The sequence below is a fragment of the Poeciliopsis prolifica genome, unplaced genomic scaffold (assembly GCF_027474105.1).
Source record: "Poeciliopsis prolifica strain line A6 unplaced genomic scaffold, Auburn_PproV2 SCAFFOLD010, whole genome shotgun sequence".
In the NCBI taxonomy this organism is placed as follows: Eukaryota; Metazoa; Chordata; class Actinopteri; order Cyprinodontiformes; family Poeciliidae; genus Poeciliopsis; species Poeciliopsis prolifica.
The window spans coordinates 13,191,591-13,210,227 of NW_026562385.1; the positions used below are offsets into that span (position 1 = coordinate 13,191,591).

At 40.3% G+C, this 18,637-nt stretch overlaps 1 protein-coding gene across 3 annotated transcripts in view; it reads right to left on the reverse strand.

The window, feature by feature from the left end:
- rgs9a (regulator of G protein signaling 9a) overlaps positions 1 to 18,637 on the reverse strand; it is a 19,579-nt gene continuing 942 nt past the window's right edge. Inside the window, exons 1-17 of one of the 3 annotated variants that reach the window (XM_055035145.1) lie at positions 16,481 to 17,440; positions 13,617 to 13,713; positions 11,791 to 11,841; positions 10,155 to 10,261; positions 8,757 to 8,808; positions 8,078 to 8,136; positions 7,541 to 7,617; positions 6,448 to 6,529; positions 5,425 to 5,487; positions 4,347 to 4,376; positions 4,182 to 4,243; positions 3,791 to 3,904; positions 3,591 to 3,706; positions 2,995 to 3,082; positions 2,303 to 2,441; positions 1,984 to 2,066; positions 1 to 910 (exon numbers count right to left, since the gene is read on the reverse strand). In XM_055035145.1, coding sequence (XP_054891120.1) covers positions 754 to 910; positions 1,984 to 2,066; positions 2,303 to 2,441; positions 2,995 to 3,082; positions 3,591 to 3,706; positions 3,791 to 3,904; positions 4,182 to 4,243; positions 4,347 to 4,376; positions 5,425 to 5,487; positions 6,448 to 6,529; positions 7,541 to 7,617; positions 8,078 to 8,136; positions 8,757 to 8,808; positions 10,155 to 10,261; positions 11,791 to 11,841; positions 13,617 to 13,713; positions 16,481 to 16,549 — 1,446 coding nt within the window. In that variant the 5' untranslated portion in view covers positions 16,550 to 17,440 and the 3' untranslated portion in view covers positions 1 to 753. Of the gene's footprint in view, positions 911 to 1,983; positions 2,067 to 2,302; positions 2,442 to 2,994; positions 3,083 to 3,590; positions 3,707 to 3,790; positions 3,905 to 4,181; positions 4,244 to 4,346; positions 4,377 to 5,424; positions 5,488 to 6,447; positions 6,530 to 7,540; positions 7,618 to 8,077; positions 8,137 to 8,756; positions 8,809 to 10,154; positions 10,262 to 11,790; positions 11,842 to 13,616; positions 13,714 to 16,480; positions 17,441 to 18,637 lie in introns of those variants that run through there. The other 2 variants (XM_055035147.1, XM_055035146.1) reach the window with 2 other exon arrangements.

Consider the following 18,637-nt stretch of genomic DNA (forward strand, 5'->3'; position numbering starts at 1 on the left):
TTTCAGTTCAGAATGCTGTTTATTGAATTCGAACGTTATTTAAATCTGACCCCAAGAGCAGGTTAGAGAAAGCCAAACTGGGAAAGCTGTGAAAACCGAGCACAGAGTTGCAGCAGGTCAGCGCGGAAAGCTGAGTGAAACAACCAGGAACCTGGGAAAAACCTCAGCAGAAGGCGTGAGAACAGAGCGTCTTTGATTCCAGTCATTACAGAGAGAAAAACCTCAAACGCTGTTAGACGTTCCTATAAAACACTTTCAGACAGCTCTTCTACCTCTGCAGTTTATTACATTTACAGCATGCTCCAGGTTGATATACTGTACAAGCTTGTAATTAACGGGACAGACAGTTTTCATGTAAATCCACTAACATGCTGTTCTACATATTGGCTACACAGTCCAGTGATGTGGACACTTGTGTCTACAGAATAAATGTTATGAACATATAGCAGCAGCAATGTGTCAATAGAGTTGATGATTTCTGTGATTTACTAAATTCACTAACCGTCGTGAACTGATTCCATCACTTCATGTCAAAATCACAGTCAATAACAATAATAACTAATCTACAGCATGAAACAGTGAGCAGAGTTTTATATCTATGACTTGAAATGTCTTTTTCTGATTCAAAAGCAATTATTTCATCCCGACAAACATTTTGTCACATTTGTGACTAAATGTTTCTGATATCCAAGAGAGTCCCTTTAATATAAAATGAAACTTGCATTCACAAGATCAGACATGTGTCTACCGTTTCTACTTCTTCCTGTCTATTTTGCTCATCACCGCCTTGACATCGACTGGAGCGGCGGCCGCGGCGGCCTTGGCCTTCTCCTCCTCCTCCTGCTGCCACAGGACGATGGGATGGATCCCGGCGCTCCGGTTCCGAGCGTTCTCCTCCAGCTGCGCCGGACTGCGGCGGGAATGCAAACACAAGTGAGACTTAAGCGTCTGCAAACTTTTTCTTTTGTCCTCACATCAGTCCGGCTGAACAAAGCCGCAGAAATGAGCTGATCCTTTGAAAATCTTTTTGATATTTGTGAGAAATGTCTATGTTTTCTTTTTATTTTTTGGTTTTAGAAAAGAACAAAAGATTTAACTAAAAATTGTTTTTTTCCTCACATGAGATGCACATATTTTCCAACCTAACAATAGATAGATTTAAATTAAAAGGACTGGTCCTTTTAGTGACATTTGTGGAAATTAAATGTAATCATTCCAGGAAAAAATTTAAAATAGTTAAGACCTGCTTTTGTTATAACTATTTCTAAATATGGAGCAGTTTCCTCATCCTTTGGAGTCAGAGTTTCTAACAGATGTGGCTCCAGAACCGCAGATTACAGACCCCTGGATTAAAAGACTAAAGGTTAGTGGAGACTCAGGTAATATATTGTTTTAAGGCGTCTTGATAACAGTTCTCCAGAAAACTGGAAGGTCTCTCTTTTTGAACTTTTTTTTTTTTTTATTCAATGCTTTTAAAAAAATACAGACAGACACTCTGTCTGTCACAAAGACACAGATTAGTCCTGATAAGCAGCAATGATCCCACAGTTATGCATGTTAGAGTCATGATTTCTTGTTAACCCAAATGCAGCAAGAGAGGGACTCTGAGTAGTCAGTTATTATTGAAGTTTTAATAACAGGAAATAGCAGAAGGAACCAACAAGGAGTGACTGAGAAAGGGTTGTGTAAATACTAGGAAGCCTGATTACTGAACAAAAAACAAAAGATTGATTGGCTAATTGATTATAGGTTTGAGGGGAGAGAAAAAGCCCATGTGGGGCTCGGAAAGGAGCATAATTAAGACATAATAACTAGGCAAAAGAAATAAACATAACCTGAATCACTAAGAAGGACTGAGCAAAGTCCGAAACAAGGCTGAGCTAATCAAAGAAAGAAACTAACGAACACAGAGTACCAAACACAGCCAAAACAACTCAAACAGGCCGGGATCGTGACATTTGACCTTACTGAAATCACACACACCTGAAGTTATGGGCTTCAGGGCTCAGCGCCTTCTTCTGGATCTCCTTGTACGTTGGTGACTTGAGGTAACGGAAGAATGTGTCCTGCACAAAAAAATAATTAAATAAATAATAAACATACTTTTACATCAAGCACAATCCGAACGTCAATGCCCCTGTTTTGAAGTTTCGGATTTAACGCAGCTGATGCCGTATTTTGCTGTTTTTTCCATTGATGCAATCTTAATATCATTGTCTTAACGTCATTGTATTGGTCTGACTGGAATTGCCCAAGTGAAGAATATTCGTCAGCATCACTCAAAGATCTTAAAACGCCTGACCTTTTTCATGAGCATGAAGACGTGTGTCTGCGCCGCCTCCAGGACGTAGCGGTGCGGATGCTCCAGGCCCTTCACCGTCAGGCCCATCGTCCTGCCGTCAATGTTGATCCAACGGGGGGCGCCCGGTGCCAGGAAGGTCCTGTTAGCATGAACACACAATTCATCAGATTCATCGCACAGGGCTACAACACATGTAAAAAGGAAGTACTATGTGTTTCCCAGGCACATAGTACCATTTATGGAACAATCAAATAGCCATGTTACCTTCAGTTCTGCAAAAATGCTGTATACTTCAAATATGACTCAAAAGAAATTTTACTTCAAACTGGACTCTGTCTCTTTAAGATCCCAATACTCTTTCTTTCCCTTCGTCTTCAGCTCATCATCACAGCAGTACTCCTCATTATGCAGTTAATCATTATGCAACTGTGTTGCATTGAGAAGCAGCTTGTGTAATGAGTTCAGTGTTTGCCCATTTCTGCTGGCTAGTCTGAAGGAACTGAGAGGGGGGTTTGTGGGGAAGACTGCTGTATGAGGAGGAAGCAGCAGCTCTGAGCTGCATGGATTTATCCGAGCAAGCATTGAGGTTCCTCTGAATGGATTTCTCAAACATGCATAAATAATCAAGACAAAAGAAAAAAAAGTGAATGAAATCAACTATGTGGACATAAGTGGTCTGTTTTTGAGCTCACTTGAAGATGGACTCGGCCTTGTCTGACATGGAGGAGGCCGTGCCCCACTTCAGTTCCTCAGCTGCTTCCCAGAAGGCCAGGTTCTCCCCTGGAGCACAGAACAAACAAACTTCTTATCAGATAGAGAATTTTATTAAGCATCACAATAGAATCAGATCAATGTAACACAGTTCCATCTCACACAGGAGACAAAAATGTGCCGCTGAGCACTCTGGGAAATAGTTCCCACTCCTGTCTTTTTATTCTTTCAGGGGTTTTAAGCGCTTTCCTAAAACCTCTAGTTTATTCAACTCTTAGAGATTTTACAAAATGAGTACAGTAAGTCTATCTTTTTTATAAACTCACATTTAGGTACAAAACCTAAAACGTATTAAATGAATTTGATTTAAAGAATAGAAAATTCAAGACACAACTTGAAATTGGCTCAAATGTTGTACAGTGCACTACGTGTTCCTTCAGCAAAGGGCTTCTAGTGAAAGATTGATCAATCACACAATCTGTTTTATTTCAATAATCAATTTGCCATGATCAATTGGATTAATGGTTGCAGCCCGGACACACATGCAGAGCTGTGTGTTTGGGCTGCAGCGTCATACCGCTGAACTCCTTCTTCAGGAAGATCTTGAAATCGTCTCGGCCTCTCAGGTCCGTCAGGAGCTCAAACAAGCTGAAGGACCAGCGCTCCACTCGCATTTTAGTGGGAACGTCCACTCTGGGAGCAAACGGTCAGCCTTGTGATTACAGCAAGCATCCTGTGAACTGTTCACCAGTCCTGATGTTTTGTTTTTTTTCTCACCTTCTCATGTTAAGAGTCCAGTACGCGTCGTGGTCCGTTTCCCATGGGTTGCTGGGTAGACAAGGAGCCAGGAAGGCATCGTGGTTTTTGTAGGAGGTGATGTATTTGACCAACCTGCAGGAACATCAGCACAAGTTTGGCCAACAGCAACTCAACCTATTGCTGCAAAAATTCAGAAACACCTGCAAATATCTGCTGTTTTAAATCAACGGGAACAAAAAAAAAACAACAATTGATGCTAGAAATAATTATTTTAGTAATTGATCATCCTGACGATTAATCTATTAATCTCTCAATTATTCTGATGATTAGTCAGTTAATTGGATGTGTTTCTGTAATACTCTCTTTTCACCTGTCATGTTTCTAATAAAACAGAACCAGAAGGACTTACGCTCCGAGGGAAACGCTGGATTTGACCTTGGATCTCATGATGGCTTGCTGGTAGAAAATGTTCTAAAAATTATGAACACAAAATGTTATTTATTAAATAAAATCTCAGTGACTTCAGTGATTTTCTGTGCCTAGTTATTAAAATATGTTAAATGCTTTAACTTACGACCCGTCTGTATTGGTCAAAGGAGATTTTCTGGAAGGAAGGGAGATAAAGACTTTTATCAAACATTTTGAAACAGAATGCAAAAGTATTGAAATCCCCTCAGATTTCCATCTCTGTCATGTTGCAGCATCTAACTTCATTTAGTGTGCTTTATTAGAGTCACTGCCACAAACCAACACAAAATGCTGCAGAGTTACAACACAAATAAAAATGAAACATGGCTTTGAAAATATTTGATAGATTGTCGTATCAATCCGCTGATCCTAAATAAACTATTCTAGAAACAGAATAGATCAAATATTTGTTTGTGGGTTTGTAAACCCAGAGCAGGTCTGATCCGTTCCTCCGGTGGAACATTACACCTTTCAGATTTTCATTAGTAATACAAACATTTCATGGTTATTCTCCACTTTATGTGGGTCTGTCATGTAATTATGTTAATATGTTAAAGGTTCTGGGTAATATGGAGGAATGCGAGACACAAGCCGGGTTTCATTGACAGTAAAGCACAAACAGCTCTAAACCTAAACAGCACATAATGCTCAGAGCAGCAGTGCTGGATGATGAGATCCACACTATGGAACTACACTAGTTTCTACCTAATACTTGGTCTTAAAGTAGTTTACAACTTTAATGTCTTCAGGAGTTCAATGGAGCACAGCATCACATCATATGCGTCCCAAAGTCTAAGACTGAAGTTGGTTTCAAATACAACATGACATTTGTCAAAAGTCTAAATTTAAAATTGTCTTTCATTTTCAACATTAGTTTTCAGTGTTTTTGCCACTGATCTTAATCTGATGATCTGAAATTGTGCTGGGATTGTCGGCAGAAACAGAACAGCTCTGGATGCACTTTGAGACCTTTGGAGCGCACAGTGTGAACACAGTCAAACTTTACGCCTTCATCTCTTCATATTCAGATGATCTGTTTGAAAGGAGAACAAACAAATCAGAAAGAAGAAGAGATTCGTCAAAATGTTTCATCACAGTCAGTTTTGTACGTGGTATTTCTGCCTCACAAACACAAAGTCTCAGATTGAGATGTGTGTGTGCGTGTGTGTGTACTGACCTGTTACCTCTTCTACGTTGGGATTAATAAGTCGTTCTGGGCCAACATCCAAAGCACTGTGGGTCCGGCGCTGGACAAGCAAAACATACAGAGAATAGAATTATTTAGTCTAGGATTATATTGACCGATGAGCCATGACATGCTGACCTCTGACAGTTAACATAAAAACCACCAAGCAGTGGGTGATCTGCACTTTAGAGGTGTAAGAGCTGAAGTGGTGAGTGCTCTGGATTTTCAAGCTGACTCATGCTGACCACTAATGGCGTCCAACCACCAGCTTGTAAAGTGGACTCAGGATGCATTATGGGAGGACGTCCCTCCATCAGACCAGGGAGTGTTCTTAATTTAATGGAGTTTTAGATATTTGCTTCAGCACTCAGTTGAAGGGATTTTCTGGGGGTGGAATCCATTTACCAAACTAGTTCAAAATCCTGCATTTTAAGTCAAAACTCAACTGGACTCTTCTGCACTGAGGAGAAACTCTTTCCAACACATTTCAGTTTTTTTAAACCTTTATTATTTTTGTAAAGAGACAAAAGTATGAAAATGTTCAATAACTTTTCGGTTATTGATTGATGGTGTGGTATGTGCTGTATGGTATGGTATAGTATAGTATAGTATGCATGGTAAGGTGTGATTAATACAAGTTAATTAAAAATCTAACTTACTTCAGATAACCTTTGTGATCTGATCAACATGTCATGTGAGTGTTTGTCCTGTTATTGTTGTAAATTCTTTATTTCAGTTCAATTTTACACTTCTGAAAACACATTTATGAGGATTCTTTGGGGACACAGCTATCAGTCTAGATCAATCAGTATTAGAAAATGGACTGGTCCTCGATGTCTCTCAGAAGCTGTTATGAAACCATTCTGTGTCATCAATAGGTGGGTTCATGTTTGGCCGTGTTTTGGGGCTGCAGCAGGACGGATTCACACAAGGCGCTGTGGCGCGTGAACCATCACCGAGTGGCCGTACAGTAATGACTGATGTTTTTTCCAAACATCTAGAGAGAATGAGACAAACTGACCGGAGGCCTGTTCACGATCCAAAAGGCCCTCTCCTGGCAGTCAAAGACCACTCGGTCTGCCTTGTTCCTGTCTCTACCAGCCCTGGAAAACAGAAGCAAAAGAAACATGGAAGAGCTTTAAAGGGAAAAAAAAACAGCAAACAAAGAGGAACATACATGTTGAACTTAATAACAGATGTTGTTAAAAACTTGAAAACGATGGAGATGCTCACATTCTGAAAGCAGGCGTTTACCACGCTTGTCCTTCACAGATATGTTCACACCTCAGCTTTCAGAAATGTTGGGACTCTTAAAGCATTAGTATGTACCTTTTATAAACAGCACTTTTTTCTTCTTTTTTTACATAATTGCAATATAAGATGAGACAGATAATCTATGATCTACAGTCATCTGCAGAAATGCACCAGTTATGGTCAAAAAGAGCCAATCAGAACCAATCTAAAGCCACACATAATTGTAAAGAGGAATGAAAAAATAACTTTGTTTGTGTATGATATGAAATCCTCCCTGATTACTTCTGCCAGGTGCTAATGAGTGACGTTGTTTGCTGAAAAATGCAAATGCACCAGTTATGGTCAAAAACAGCCAATCAGAACCAATCTAAAGCCACACATAATTGTAAAGAGGAATGAAAAAATAACTTTGTTTGTGTATGATATGAAATCCTCCCTGATTACTTCTGCAAGGTGCTGATGAGTGACGTTTGCTGAAAAATGCAAATGCACCGAAGCGTCGCTTATTTTTTAAAAGACAGTGACAAAATAAGTGCCTTTTCACTGAGCTTTCTCTCAAAACATTCTGTTTATCACAGAACCACAAGCAGATATTTCATCTTAATTATCATAAAGTATTCTTAGACCAAGTCTGTATAGTTTTTGTCATTCTATCACACCTCTTGAAATGGTTAGTTCAGTGCTTTACTGTATTCTTCACTGCTTTATAGAGCAGTTTGTGTTGTGGTAGCTTCAAAAAACATGTCAGCTCCAGCATACACAGGTCTGAAGGCCATGGCCATTAGAACTGGGTGGTGTGTCTGTGTGTGTGTGACTGTTTTCTAAAGGCATGTGTGAACCAGGTCAACCAGGTCCCTTACTTGTACTGCTCAGTGGCTTGCATTACAATAAAGTCCCACTTGTGGTTCAGCCACTCATGCAGGTGGTTGTAGTCAACCTGTTCAAAACACAAACAGGGTGACAGGATGGACCAGGTGAGCCTCATTACGCATCTATTAGAGAGAAAAAAACACCCTTTCTGTAAATCAAACAGATTTAACCTCCTGAAAACACAACTATCACAAACTGCCGTCATCTACTCAGTTTGAGACACAGAATCATTACATTAGGTTTGGGGGAACGGTGGTATTTTCCATTTAACTGAAACATTCCTTTACCTCACCACAACCAGTTCTAAATGGGAGTGTTTTCTGCCAGGAAACAGTGATCTTGACTAAATTAAAGCAGCTAAACATAAGGTCATGTTTTGGACAGCTCAAGTTAATGATGGAAACAAGCGCCAAGATGCTAATGGCTAACAGAGACATTTTACTTGTCACTCGCATGGTCCCTGTATCATGGCCCTTCTGGATGTGTTTGTTATCACAGTCACAGTGTGACCCACGCAGCACAGGTACCTGCTCATAGGGTTCCAGCATGCCTTTCTTACGGATGTTCCTCTTTGCCAGGTAAATGGCTGGAAAAGCAGTGAAAAACACATGTTATGTTGTTTAACCGTGATATACTAACTATTTAACTTTAATTGGCAAACGCAACGTTCAACTTAAAAAACAAGAATAGCATGACATGGAAACCAGTTCAAGGAGCTTAAACACAGGGGAGGACAAGCAACCTGCCGTCAAGGATGTGGGAACCACGGGAACTGAGGAGGGAAAGCGAATAATTAGCACAATGAACACAGAGGAAGCTCATTGTACTCACAAATGGATCTACAAATGAAAAAGCAAAGAAACCCGATACTAAACCAAGAAACATAGAGAACAGATCAACTAAACACAGAGAAATAAATGAACATGGCGAGACCTAAATGGCAATAATGCTTCCAGAAATCTCAGAAAAATACATTTGAAAATAAAAAAATGTAAAAACTCAAACATCACTTCATAACAAAAGACTGAAGACTGTTGTTTACTGCAGGGAAATTAAAAGCAGCTGATAACCTTTAAACACAGCCTCACTTTAAACCACCCTTAACTAATGATAACTGTTTAGTTTATACAGGCTCATCAGGGACACACAACATCAGTCATCACTATTCTGGGTAGCAACATTTTCTCATTGAAACATGTCACCTACCGTAATCAGAGTCCTCTGGAACCCACTGCTGTGTTGGCCAGAAGTACGGGGTCTGCAAAGGGGAACGCTGGTGTTAACGGCTTTGAATATACAATAAAGCGATTAGCTTCCTCATACCAAAGTGCATTGCTCTGGTGTTTTAAGGAGAGCTGTGGTAAATAAAAGCCATTTTAAAAATTATGATTTTATCATTTCTTAGCAGAAAAACAAGTGTTAATTATCTGAATCTTCCTGCCAATAAAAAAAAATAGATTAATTTAAAATAAATAAATACAGAATAGAACACTTTTATTGTTCCTTTGCAATGTTTCATGTCCCACTTTGCTGTCAACTGACACATTCCTGTGAAATCATTTATGCACAGGAATCATGTGAAATGAACAGGCAAGTATTTTGTTTCCTGTTAAACAAATGTTAAATATTGAACATGAATGATCAGAATGTATTGGATCAAAGTTCAACATTTTGAAGGAGGTTGAAGCTAAGTGCTAGTGTGAGGGTTATGAGGTGTGTGTGTGTGTGTGTGTGTGTGTGTGTGTGTGTGTGTGTGTGTGTGTGTGTGTGTGTGTGTGTGTGCGTGTGTGTGTGTGTGTGTGTGTGTGTGCGTGTGTGTGCGTGTGTGCGCGCGCGTGTGTGTGTGTGTGTGTGTGTGTGTGTGTGTGTGTGTGTGTGTGTGTGTGTGTGTGTGTGTCCTCCACTCTGGATCCTCCAGGTATCCAGTAGAGGGCGCACTGGAACCAGCAGCAACATAGACCTGAAGGGTGGCAGTCCACTGAGTGTCCACTGAGTGTCCACTGAGTGTCCACTGAGTGTCCACTGAGTGTCCACTGAGTGTGAGAGATGAACCTCATGGAAGTTTGAAGCTGCCTTCAAACTTCCTCCTTCAGGAGTTACTGGATCCACAGAACCAAAGGAACAGTGTGTTCTGTGCCACCACAGGCACGGAGGGGAACAATTTTTCCAAGGGCTTAGTTTAGTTGACACAATATAGTGTGAAAGTGACCCGCAGCAACTGAAGATGGAACAAATGTCGCAGTTTTGATCCTCAGTCTAGCCGAGTCTACTGAACTATCAGGACTGAAAATATCCTCAAAGTCCTACTCCTGTGTGAATACAGGTCCACTTAGAGTTCATATGAGAGCCCTTGTAATAACTACTGTGACATGTTTAAAATATCTCAATCTGCCTTGGTCTTGGCCTCTCCTAGAGTAGCATTGGCTTTGCCCTCTGTGAACAACCTCTTTGCTTTCCACTAAGGGAAACTTCCAAGTGCTTATAACCTTTCAACAAAACATCAATTTCTAAATGTGAACCATCCCTTTAAAACTCATCGAGTCCGGTGGAACAGACCTGGCTTGAAGGCATTCGTCATGAGAAGCAGCAGTGACTGTTCTGTACCTGGAAGCGGTAGACGCTGCTGTCGTTGCACATCACCAGCTTCCTGTGGTTCTGCAGGGGGTAGATGTAGCCATAGGCCACCAACATGGTGCCAAAGACCTGCGCTTCTGGAGAGTTCACAGAGGGAAGCAGAAAGAGAAGCTAATCAGATCTGTTTTATGTCATATTAATTGTTTTCTGATATTCAAGAAACTGTCAAGAAACGATATTGTATTTTTTCTGAGGCAAAATAAAAATCCCTCTGAAAACCGTCAAACTGAATAAATGACAAATAGAACTATTTCCAGATTTATTATGTTTAATGTGAAATAATGCAAGGACGACTTCAGGAGACATTAATACTTGATTGTGTTCATATAACGTTTTACTCCAAACATATGTTCATGTGATGCAAACAAAGGTTTTCGTTTTAAAGACAGGACAGAGGAAAGGGAGACAGACGGCAGGTGCATCATGTCCTTCCTGATTAGATCAAAGCCAGACTGATTCTATCACACTGTTAAACAATCTGGAAATAATATTTTATAGCATTCATACTGTAAGTTAACTCGAGTCAAAAGGAAGGAGACAAGAAAAAAGATAGAAATAATTTCTGCAGCTCTACAAAAACAGCCTTTGGGAAATTTATAGAGTAACAATACTAATTTTGTATTTCTGTTAAAATAATCAAACATAATTACTAGAACAAGAATTGCATGTTGCCATAATTCCATCTATAACATTTATGGTTATTTATTTATTATTAATAGACCCATGTTCTGTTTGGAGATGATTTATTTTCAATATGGACTTTGTTGTCTCAGTCATAACTTTCCTTCAGTGTGCTCCTCGCTCTTCCTCAGCTGTTCTTTAGTGACAGTCTCCAGTTGGTCTAACAGATGTTGGGTCTTCTCTGGGGTTTCCTCTCATTTGGAAGTACCAAAAAAAGCTTGTGATCCGGAGGAGCAGCAGCTCTGCCCGCTGTCTCCCCTGAATGCAGAGACAGGGGAGACAGTCTGTCCAGTCTGTAAGGCTGAGTGGAGTCACCCTCTGGAGGAAGCTCATCTCTGCTCCTCAGCTTCCTCTTCACCAACATCCAGAGTTTACTCCAGACAAAGCTCCTATCTGTGCACGTCAATCTCACATTAACAAGATGCCTGCATACTTTAACTCTTGTGCTTGAGATGGACATTGATTCTCAACCAAAAGGCATCCATCTTTTTCCGGTGGAGGACCATCACCTCAGTGAGACTCTTAGCTTCCCAAACACTTTCTGTCTCTCCAGACAGGATCGGGGGTCAAAGGGCTGTCCTGGTGAAATCTGACAAGTTTGAGTTTATGCCAAGATTACAGACACAGCTCTTGCTTTATTCATACAAGAAGTGGAAACTCATTTCAATAAAGTATTATGCACGCTTTGTGTGTGTGTGTGTGTGTTTTTTTAAGTGCACCTTTGAAAAACACTGACAAATTAAGACATTAAGACATTAAGACATTTGACATGGAACAGAGTTTGAGCAGTTCTGCAAATCTTTGTAACAGTAGGCACACATTCTTTATTCTAGAATCACACGGACTCTTTTGGGGAAAAACAAAACAAAAACAAAACTGTGCCATTGTGACAAAAGAAACACTTTTTGACATTTCGAGCAACTACCTTCGGTTGTAGTCTTCATCTTGTTGCTGATCCAAGCAATTATGTTAGCACCTGTTTGGAGAAACAGAAAATATGAGCACAGTCAATCAATCATGTCCTCCTGTCAGTAACTGACATTTATGTTTGTGATAAACTGGCTGCTTTGTTAGTTCGTTTTTTCACAAGGTTTTATGATGGTGTCATCGAATCAAACATTTCTTAGTTTTTGATTTTCTTGTACGATGTTATAGTAAGTACGTTTGTTTCACAGTTTTTCCTCCAGAATGGCGCTCCTGATGCTCTGCAGCTGAGGGTTGTTGAAAACATCAGATTTCTGTAATGTCTAAAAACGTGCATGTTGGAAATGATGATGCATAAAAATCCATCCAGTCTCCTCGCAGACTGTCTCATACCGTCCCACACATTTTACACCTGGCTGAAGATTGATGTGCCTGCAGGCGTAACTTAATCTTAGACTCGGTTGGAAAGCTACTTTGTCTTGTAAAGCACCGTTCAAATCTCATCCACTTATCAGCTGCTTTATTTAGCCTCAGAGTCTTACGCAGCGAGGCAGCCTGTCGGTGTCTTCAGATCTGTGATTTTTGCATTATTCAAAAGAACTTGTAGAATCTGTTAATCATGCGCCCATCATACAGTCTGCCAGTGGAAATTCATGTTCTCTGCTCTCAGTAATATTCTCTGGTTCCCTGACACCTCTTATATTCCTTTTATAATGTCTGAAATATATCTATGAACGTTTTTGCCTCTGAAATTGAAAACATTCACTCACAACTGTCTCATCCTTACAACATAACTGGTTGCAAATATTGCTTAAAACTCTCTGCACCTTCTATCAGTCACTATCAGTGACTATCAGTGACTATGTCACTGATAGTCTGCCATCTATCAGTGATATATCCTTCATCATCATCCATAAATCCTCCACCACTGGATCCTGGACAAAGACACTAACTTTGTCTCTTGTTTCTCATTGCAGACATATCCATTCTTTCCTCACCTCTTGCTCTGTCTCTGCCCTTTTTAAAACAGCAGTAATTACACCAATATTTCAGAAACCTGGCTTAGCCGCCACTGATTTTTATGATTCAGAACAATTTCCAACCTCACATTTCTGTTTGGAGTTTGGAGAGAAATTGGAGAGCTTTAGAATAAACTCTTCAATCAGCAGTGGAGTAAAAAAAAAAAAAAGGTATTAATTTCTGTTGCTACATGAATGACATCCAACTCTACCTCTGCCTCAGACATATAGCATTTTCTCCTTCATCCACAAACAGCTGCTAGTGGTTTAGAATATAATTTGATTCAGTATTATTTGTTATTTTAGCAATAATTTACCACGAATGTGGTCTTGAGACAGAAAAGAACAAAAGAAGAAAAAATAAATCTTTTCAAACCAGTCATACAGACTAAGTCAAGCAACAACAATCCAAACTGGTCAAGTTCAGTTCATTATTCAAATTGATTTTAAAAATCTGCTGAGAATTCCCCCTTAACGAGAAGAAACTCCCAGCAGAACCAGAACATGGATGGATGGATGGATGGATGGATGGATGGATGGATGGATGGATGGATGGATGGATGGATGGATGGATGGATGGATGGATGGATGGATGGATGGATGGATGGATGGATGGATGGATGGATGGATGGATGGATGGATGGATGGATGGATGGATGGATGGTGCTTGCCTGCAGTAGCTATGTGTCATTTACTACGCAACAAACATGTTAAGTAAAATAAAATTCATAAAATTACTTCCTGGACTGTGTGGCAGTTATTTATTTAAATCTGAAATAAAACAGCTTGTTGTGTGTGTGAGCCTCACCAGTGATGGCGTGAGGAATGGTGGTGACGTTGAGCTTCTGCTCTGAACCTTTCACTCCGTTTTTCGGGTCCTGCATCTCCACCACAATGGCGTCTAGCTGGAAGAAAGAAACATTCACACATGAGAATGGACAGAGAATGTTTTTTCAGCCAAAACACTGTGAAAGGCAAATATTAGGGAAGGACTTTGGGATGATGAACTCCATTGTTTGTCTACTTAAACTAATAACAGCACCGATCGGCTGCCACATTTATACTGGTTGCAACAATTTGATCTATCAGTACTTGGTATATTCATAATTTCCCCACTTTGAGACAATAAAGGATATTTCTAGTCCATTCTTTTCATATAAACAATTCCTTCTACCCACTAACTTTCCCAAAAGAACTATTGTTGTTCCAAAAATTACTTTGATAAATATGAAAAATAATTGTGTCTGGGTAGCACAGCTACTCCATGATTAGAAGATAAAACTAATCATGTTTTGTTTGTTTAAAACAATTCAGGTCAAAGTTCAGACTTAAATTCAACAGAAAACCTCTGACAAAGACTTGACACTGATTGGCTCCATGCAATCGTTTTCCTCACTCTTCCAACTAATGCACCATGTCTCGGTCTGTCACGTGCAATGCCAATAAAATGCAAGTTTGTGGTTGTAACTTTAGAAAATGGCTAATATATTTTCATTCCCCCCTTTTAATGTGTTTCCGAATGCTTGAAGGCATGAGCACAAGTGGACAAAGAACTCAGCTGTGTCCAAATTCAAGTTCAGATTTGGTCTCTTGTTATTGCAAAAAGACTAACACAATAAAATCCACATGTGGATTTTCTTATTAGACGGTTCTTTACTGGTTTTTAATGTGTGTTAAGACAAATAATATTTTCCTACACCTTTTCGATTGAAGTTACGATTAAGAATATTTCAGCAACTAATGTCAGGTTGTAGGGACATGCAAGTATACAGTTAGGGCCAGAAATATTTGGACAGTAACACAATATTTGTGAGTTGGGCTCTGCATGCCACCGCATTGGATTTGAAATGAAACCTCTACAACAGAATTCAAGTGCAGATTGTAACGTTTAATTTAAAGGGTTGAACAAAAATATCTGATAGAAAATGTAGGAATTGTACACATTTGTTTACAAACACTCCACATTTTAGGAGCTCAAAAGTAATTGGGCATATAAACATAACCCAAACAAAAAAGTTTTTTCTCAATATTTTGTTGCGAATCCTTTGGAGGCAATCACTGCCTTAAGTCTGGAACCCATGGACATCACCAAACGCTGGGTTTCCTCCTTCTTAATGCTTTGCCAGGCCTTTACAGCCGCAGCCTTCAGGTCTTGCTTGTTAGTGGGTCTTTCCGTCTGAAGTCTGGATTTGAACAAGTGAAATGCATTCTCAATTGGGTTAAGATCTGGTGATTGACTTTGCCATTGCAGAATATTCCACCTTTTTGCTCTCATGAACTCCTGGGTAGCTTTGGCTGTATGCTTGGGGTCATTATCCATCTGTACTGTGAAGCGCCGTCCAATCAACGTTGCAGCATTTGGCTGAATCTGGGCTGACAGTATATCCCGGTACACTTCAGAATTCATCCGGCTACTCTTGTCTGCTGTTATGTCATCAATAAACACAAGTGACCCAGTGCCATTGAAAGCCATGCATGCCCATGCCATCACGTTGCCTCCACCATGTTTTACAGAGGATGTGGTGTGCCTTGGATCATGTGCCGTTCCCTTTCTTCTCCAAACTTTTTTCTTCCCATCATTCTGGTACAGGTTGATCTTTGTCTCATCTGTCCATAGAATACTTTTCCAGAACTGGGCTGGCTTCTTGAGGTGTTTTTGGGCAAATTTAACTCTGGTCTGTCTATTTTTGGAATTGATGAATGGTTTGCATCTACATGTGAACCCTTTGTATTTGCTTTCATGGAGTCTTCTCTTTACTGTTGACTTAGAGACAGATACACCTACTTCTCTGAGAGTGTTCTGGACCTCAGTTGATGTTGTGAACGGGTTCTTCTTCACCAAAGAAAGTATGCGGCGATCATCCACCACTGTTGTCTTCCGTGGACGCCCAGGCCTTTTTGAGTTCCCAAGCTCACCAGTCAATTCCTTTTTCCTCAGAATGTACCAGACTGTTGATTTTGCTACTCCAAGCATGTCTGCTATCTCTCTGATGGATTTTTTCCCTTTTTTTCAGCCTCAGGATGTTCTGCTTCACCTCAATTGAGAGCTCCTTTGACCGCATGTTGTCTGGTCACAGCAACAGCTTCCAAATGCAAAACCTGGAAACAACCCCAGACCTTTTAACTACTTACTTGATTACAGGTTAACGAGGGAAAGGCCTTTTGAGTTACTTGCAGCCTTTAGAGTCCATTGTCCAATTACTTTTGGTCCCTTGAAAAAGAGGAGGCTCTGCATTACAGAGCTATGATTCCTAAACCCTTTCTCCGATTTGGATGTGGAAACTCTCATATTGCAGCTGGGAGTGTGCACTTTCAGCCCATATTATATATAAATTGTATTTCTGAACATATTTTTGTCAACAGCTAAAATAACAAAACCTGTGTCACTGTCCAAATATTTCTGGCCCTAACTGTAGAACATTTACTATTCGTTCTGCAGAATACTTTCTTTAGCAGTGACCTCTGCAGAGCAACAAAGCTAATTGGCTTTACAGGTTATCTTTAGTAAGCCTCAGCTTATCTGGCTTACCTACAGCAACTTTTCAAAAACATCAAAAACCATCTGGTGAGAATGGTTTCCTGCAGATAAACTGTATATTTTAGAATCGAATAGCCAGTGTTTACTATTTCAAACTAATGTCTACAAGTAAAAGTGATCATGCTCTCACCAACCTTCTTGATGCAGTGCGTGCGAGAACGGAAACGTTCCCCCCGGTTGGGACGCGCTGTTCTGATCGTCATACTTGCAGCTTGATCAGGACCAAATCAGAGCAGATCAAACGAAATTTAGGTGGGAAGTGTCCAAGGTGTAATATTTGTAGCCGAAGAGAGAGAGAGAGAAGTGTGTGTATACAGCAGGTCTGAACACACTGCTCCATAGTATGGATTACAGAAAAGGAGGAGAAAGTTTGTCCACCAATCAGCAGTCAGAATTCCTCCAGTGATTCCAGTGAAAAGCCAGACGGTGGAGCTAAGATGCCTGGTGGCTGGATCACCTGAAGGTTTAAAGGACCATCAAGGAAGAGCTTTACAAGGAGTTAAACTATTATTCTAATACTTTATTTCATAATAAACAAGATACAACCTCCCTTTTTTTTGTAAATTAGCTCAGTCAGATTGGATGGAGAGACCTTCCACAGATTCTCCGTTGGCTTGAGGACTGGATTTTGATTGGACCATTCTGAGACGTGAAAGGTGCGTTTCAATTGCGGTAAACTTTTCAGAGGAACCAGGACAATTTCTACAATAGTTTGTCCCTGAGTTTCCACTGCAGGAACCAGGACTACATCAGGCCTGCAGTTGAGGTAGAACTTTTTTAATGGAACAGTCTGTGCCTGAACTTTAGCTTCCTGTTTGGTGTCTTCCAATTATGCATCAGTATTTCCATATAATGCTGTTTTCTCATGATGGCATCTATTTGATGAAGTGCAGTTCCTCCCGCAGCAAAAACATCCCGATCGTGTGATGCTGCCTTCCCCCGTATTTCAGAGTGGGATGATGTTCCCATGCTTAAGGCGTAATTGTAAATATAACGATGGTCAGTATGGCCGAGCAGCTCCACTTCAGTTTCATCAGACCAGAGGACAAGTCTCCAAAATAAAATTCTTTGTCCCTGTGGACATCTGCAAAAACTGCTGTGTATGTTTTTTCCCTTCCTTTTGGGCTAATGCAGTGCTTCTCAATTATTTTCCGTCAGTACGCCCCCCTAGCAAGAAGAAAACTATTCGCGCCCCCCACTCCCCACCATGACTATCCATCTCTGCATAACATTTTTTCCTTATTAACATTTTTTTTCGCTGAAAAAACTCTACCGGCTTATCGGCGTGATTGGGATGTAACGTATTTAAGTGACGCGCTAATTTATTTGGCTTCATGCTGTCCGCTGCGAGCATTTTTAGACACAGCAAACACACCGGTCTTTCCTCTTCTCCAACTGTAGTCACAGTGAAGCCAAGCGCTAAATACGCTTCGTCGTATTTCCTCTTCTTAGCTTTCGGTTGACTTTCTGTTGTCTCATTATCTTTGTCTCTCTCCGCTTTTCTTTTCATCCCTGTGAAAAACTTTTTCATGTTGGGGTTGTTGAATAACGGAGGCCATAGACAGAACGCAGTCGGAGCTTTTTGTTGACTTAACACTGCTAACCAAGGCAAACCTGTTGTCTTGTAAGTCGTAAAATGTTGCACTGTCGCAAACGTGACAGAAGTAACAATGAGAGCGCCACTGCTGCCCTACTGTGCGCAATTACACTTTATACTAGTACAGCCAAAAAAAAGCCTGTTCCCCAGGATCACACGCGCCCCCCCAGGTATCGCATTTGAGAAGCACTGGGCTAATGGCTTCCTCCTCACTATGTGGCTTTTCAACCCTTGTTGGCACAGCACATGTTTCACTGTGGACAATGACATTGTCTCACCACCTTCAGCCAGCAGCTTTGCGAGGTGTTTGGCTTTTATTCTGGGGTTGATTTGAACATTTTGGCCCCCAGAAGGCATCGGTAGACTTATCGAGTTATCATTACTCTCTCTACTTACTTATTGAATTCATAAATCAAAAATCTTCAGCCTGCTGATTCAAAAATTATTTTTGTTGAATCTGCTGTAGCTTTAACAACAAAGTTACTGAATTTAAATCTCTAAAATGTTTGAATTACTGTGACTCTGTTCCTTACCCATAAAATAATTCATATATGTAAAAATGTCCGCTTATTGGATAATTCTGTGTAACATCTACAAAAACTTCTTCTCTAAATTAAAGTAGAAAAACTCTTATTCTAAAATGTCTTGTAACGTCAGATGACCCACCCAGAACCACCGTGATGCCGGCCGGAGC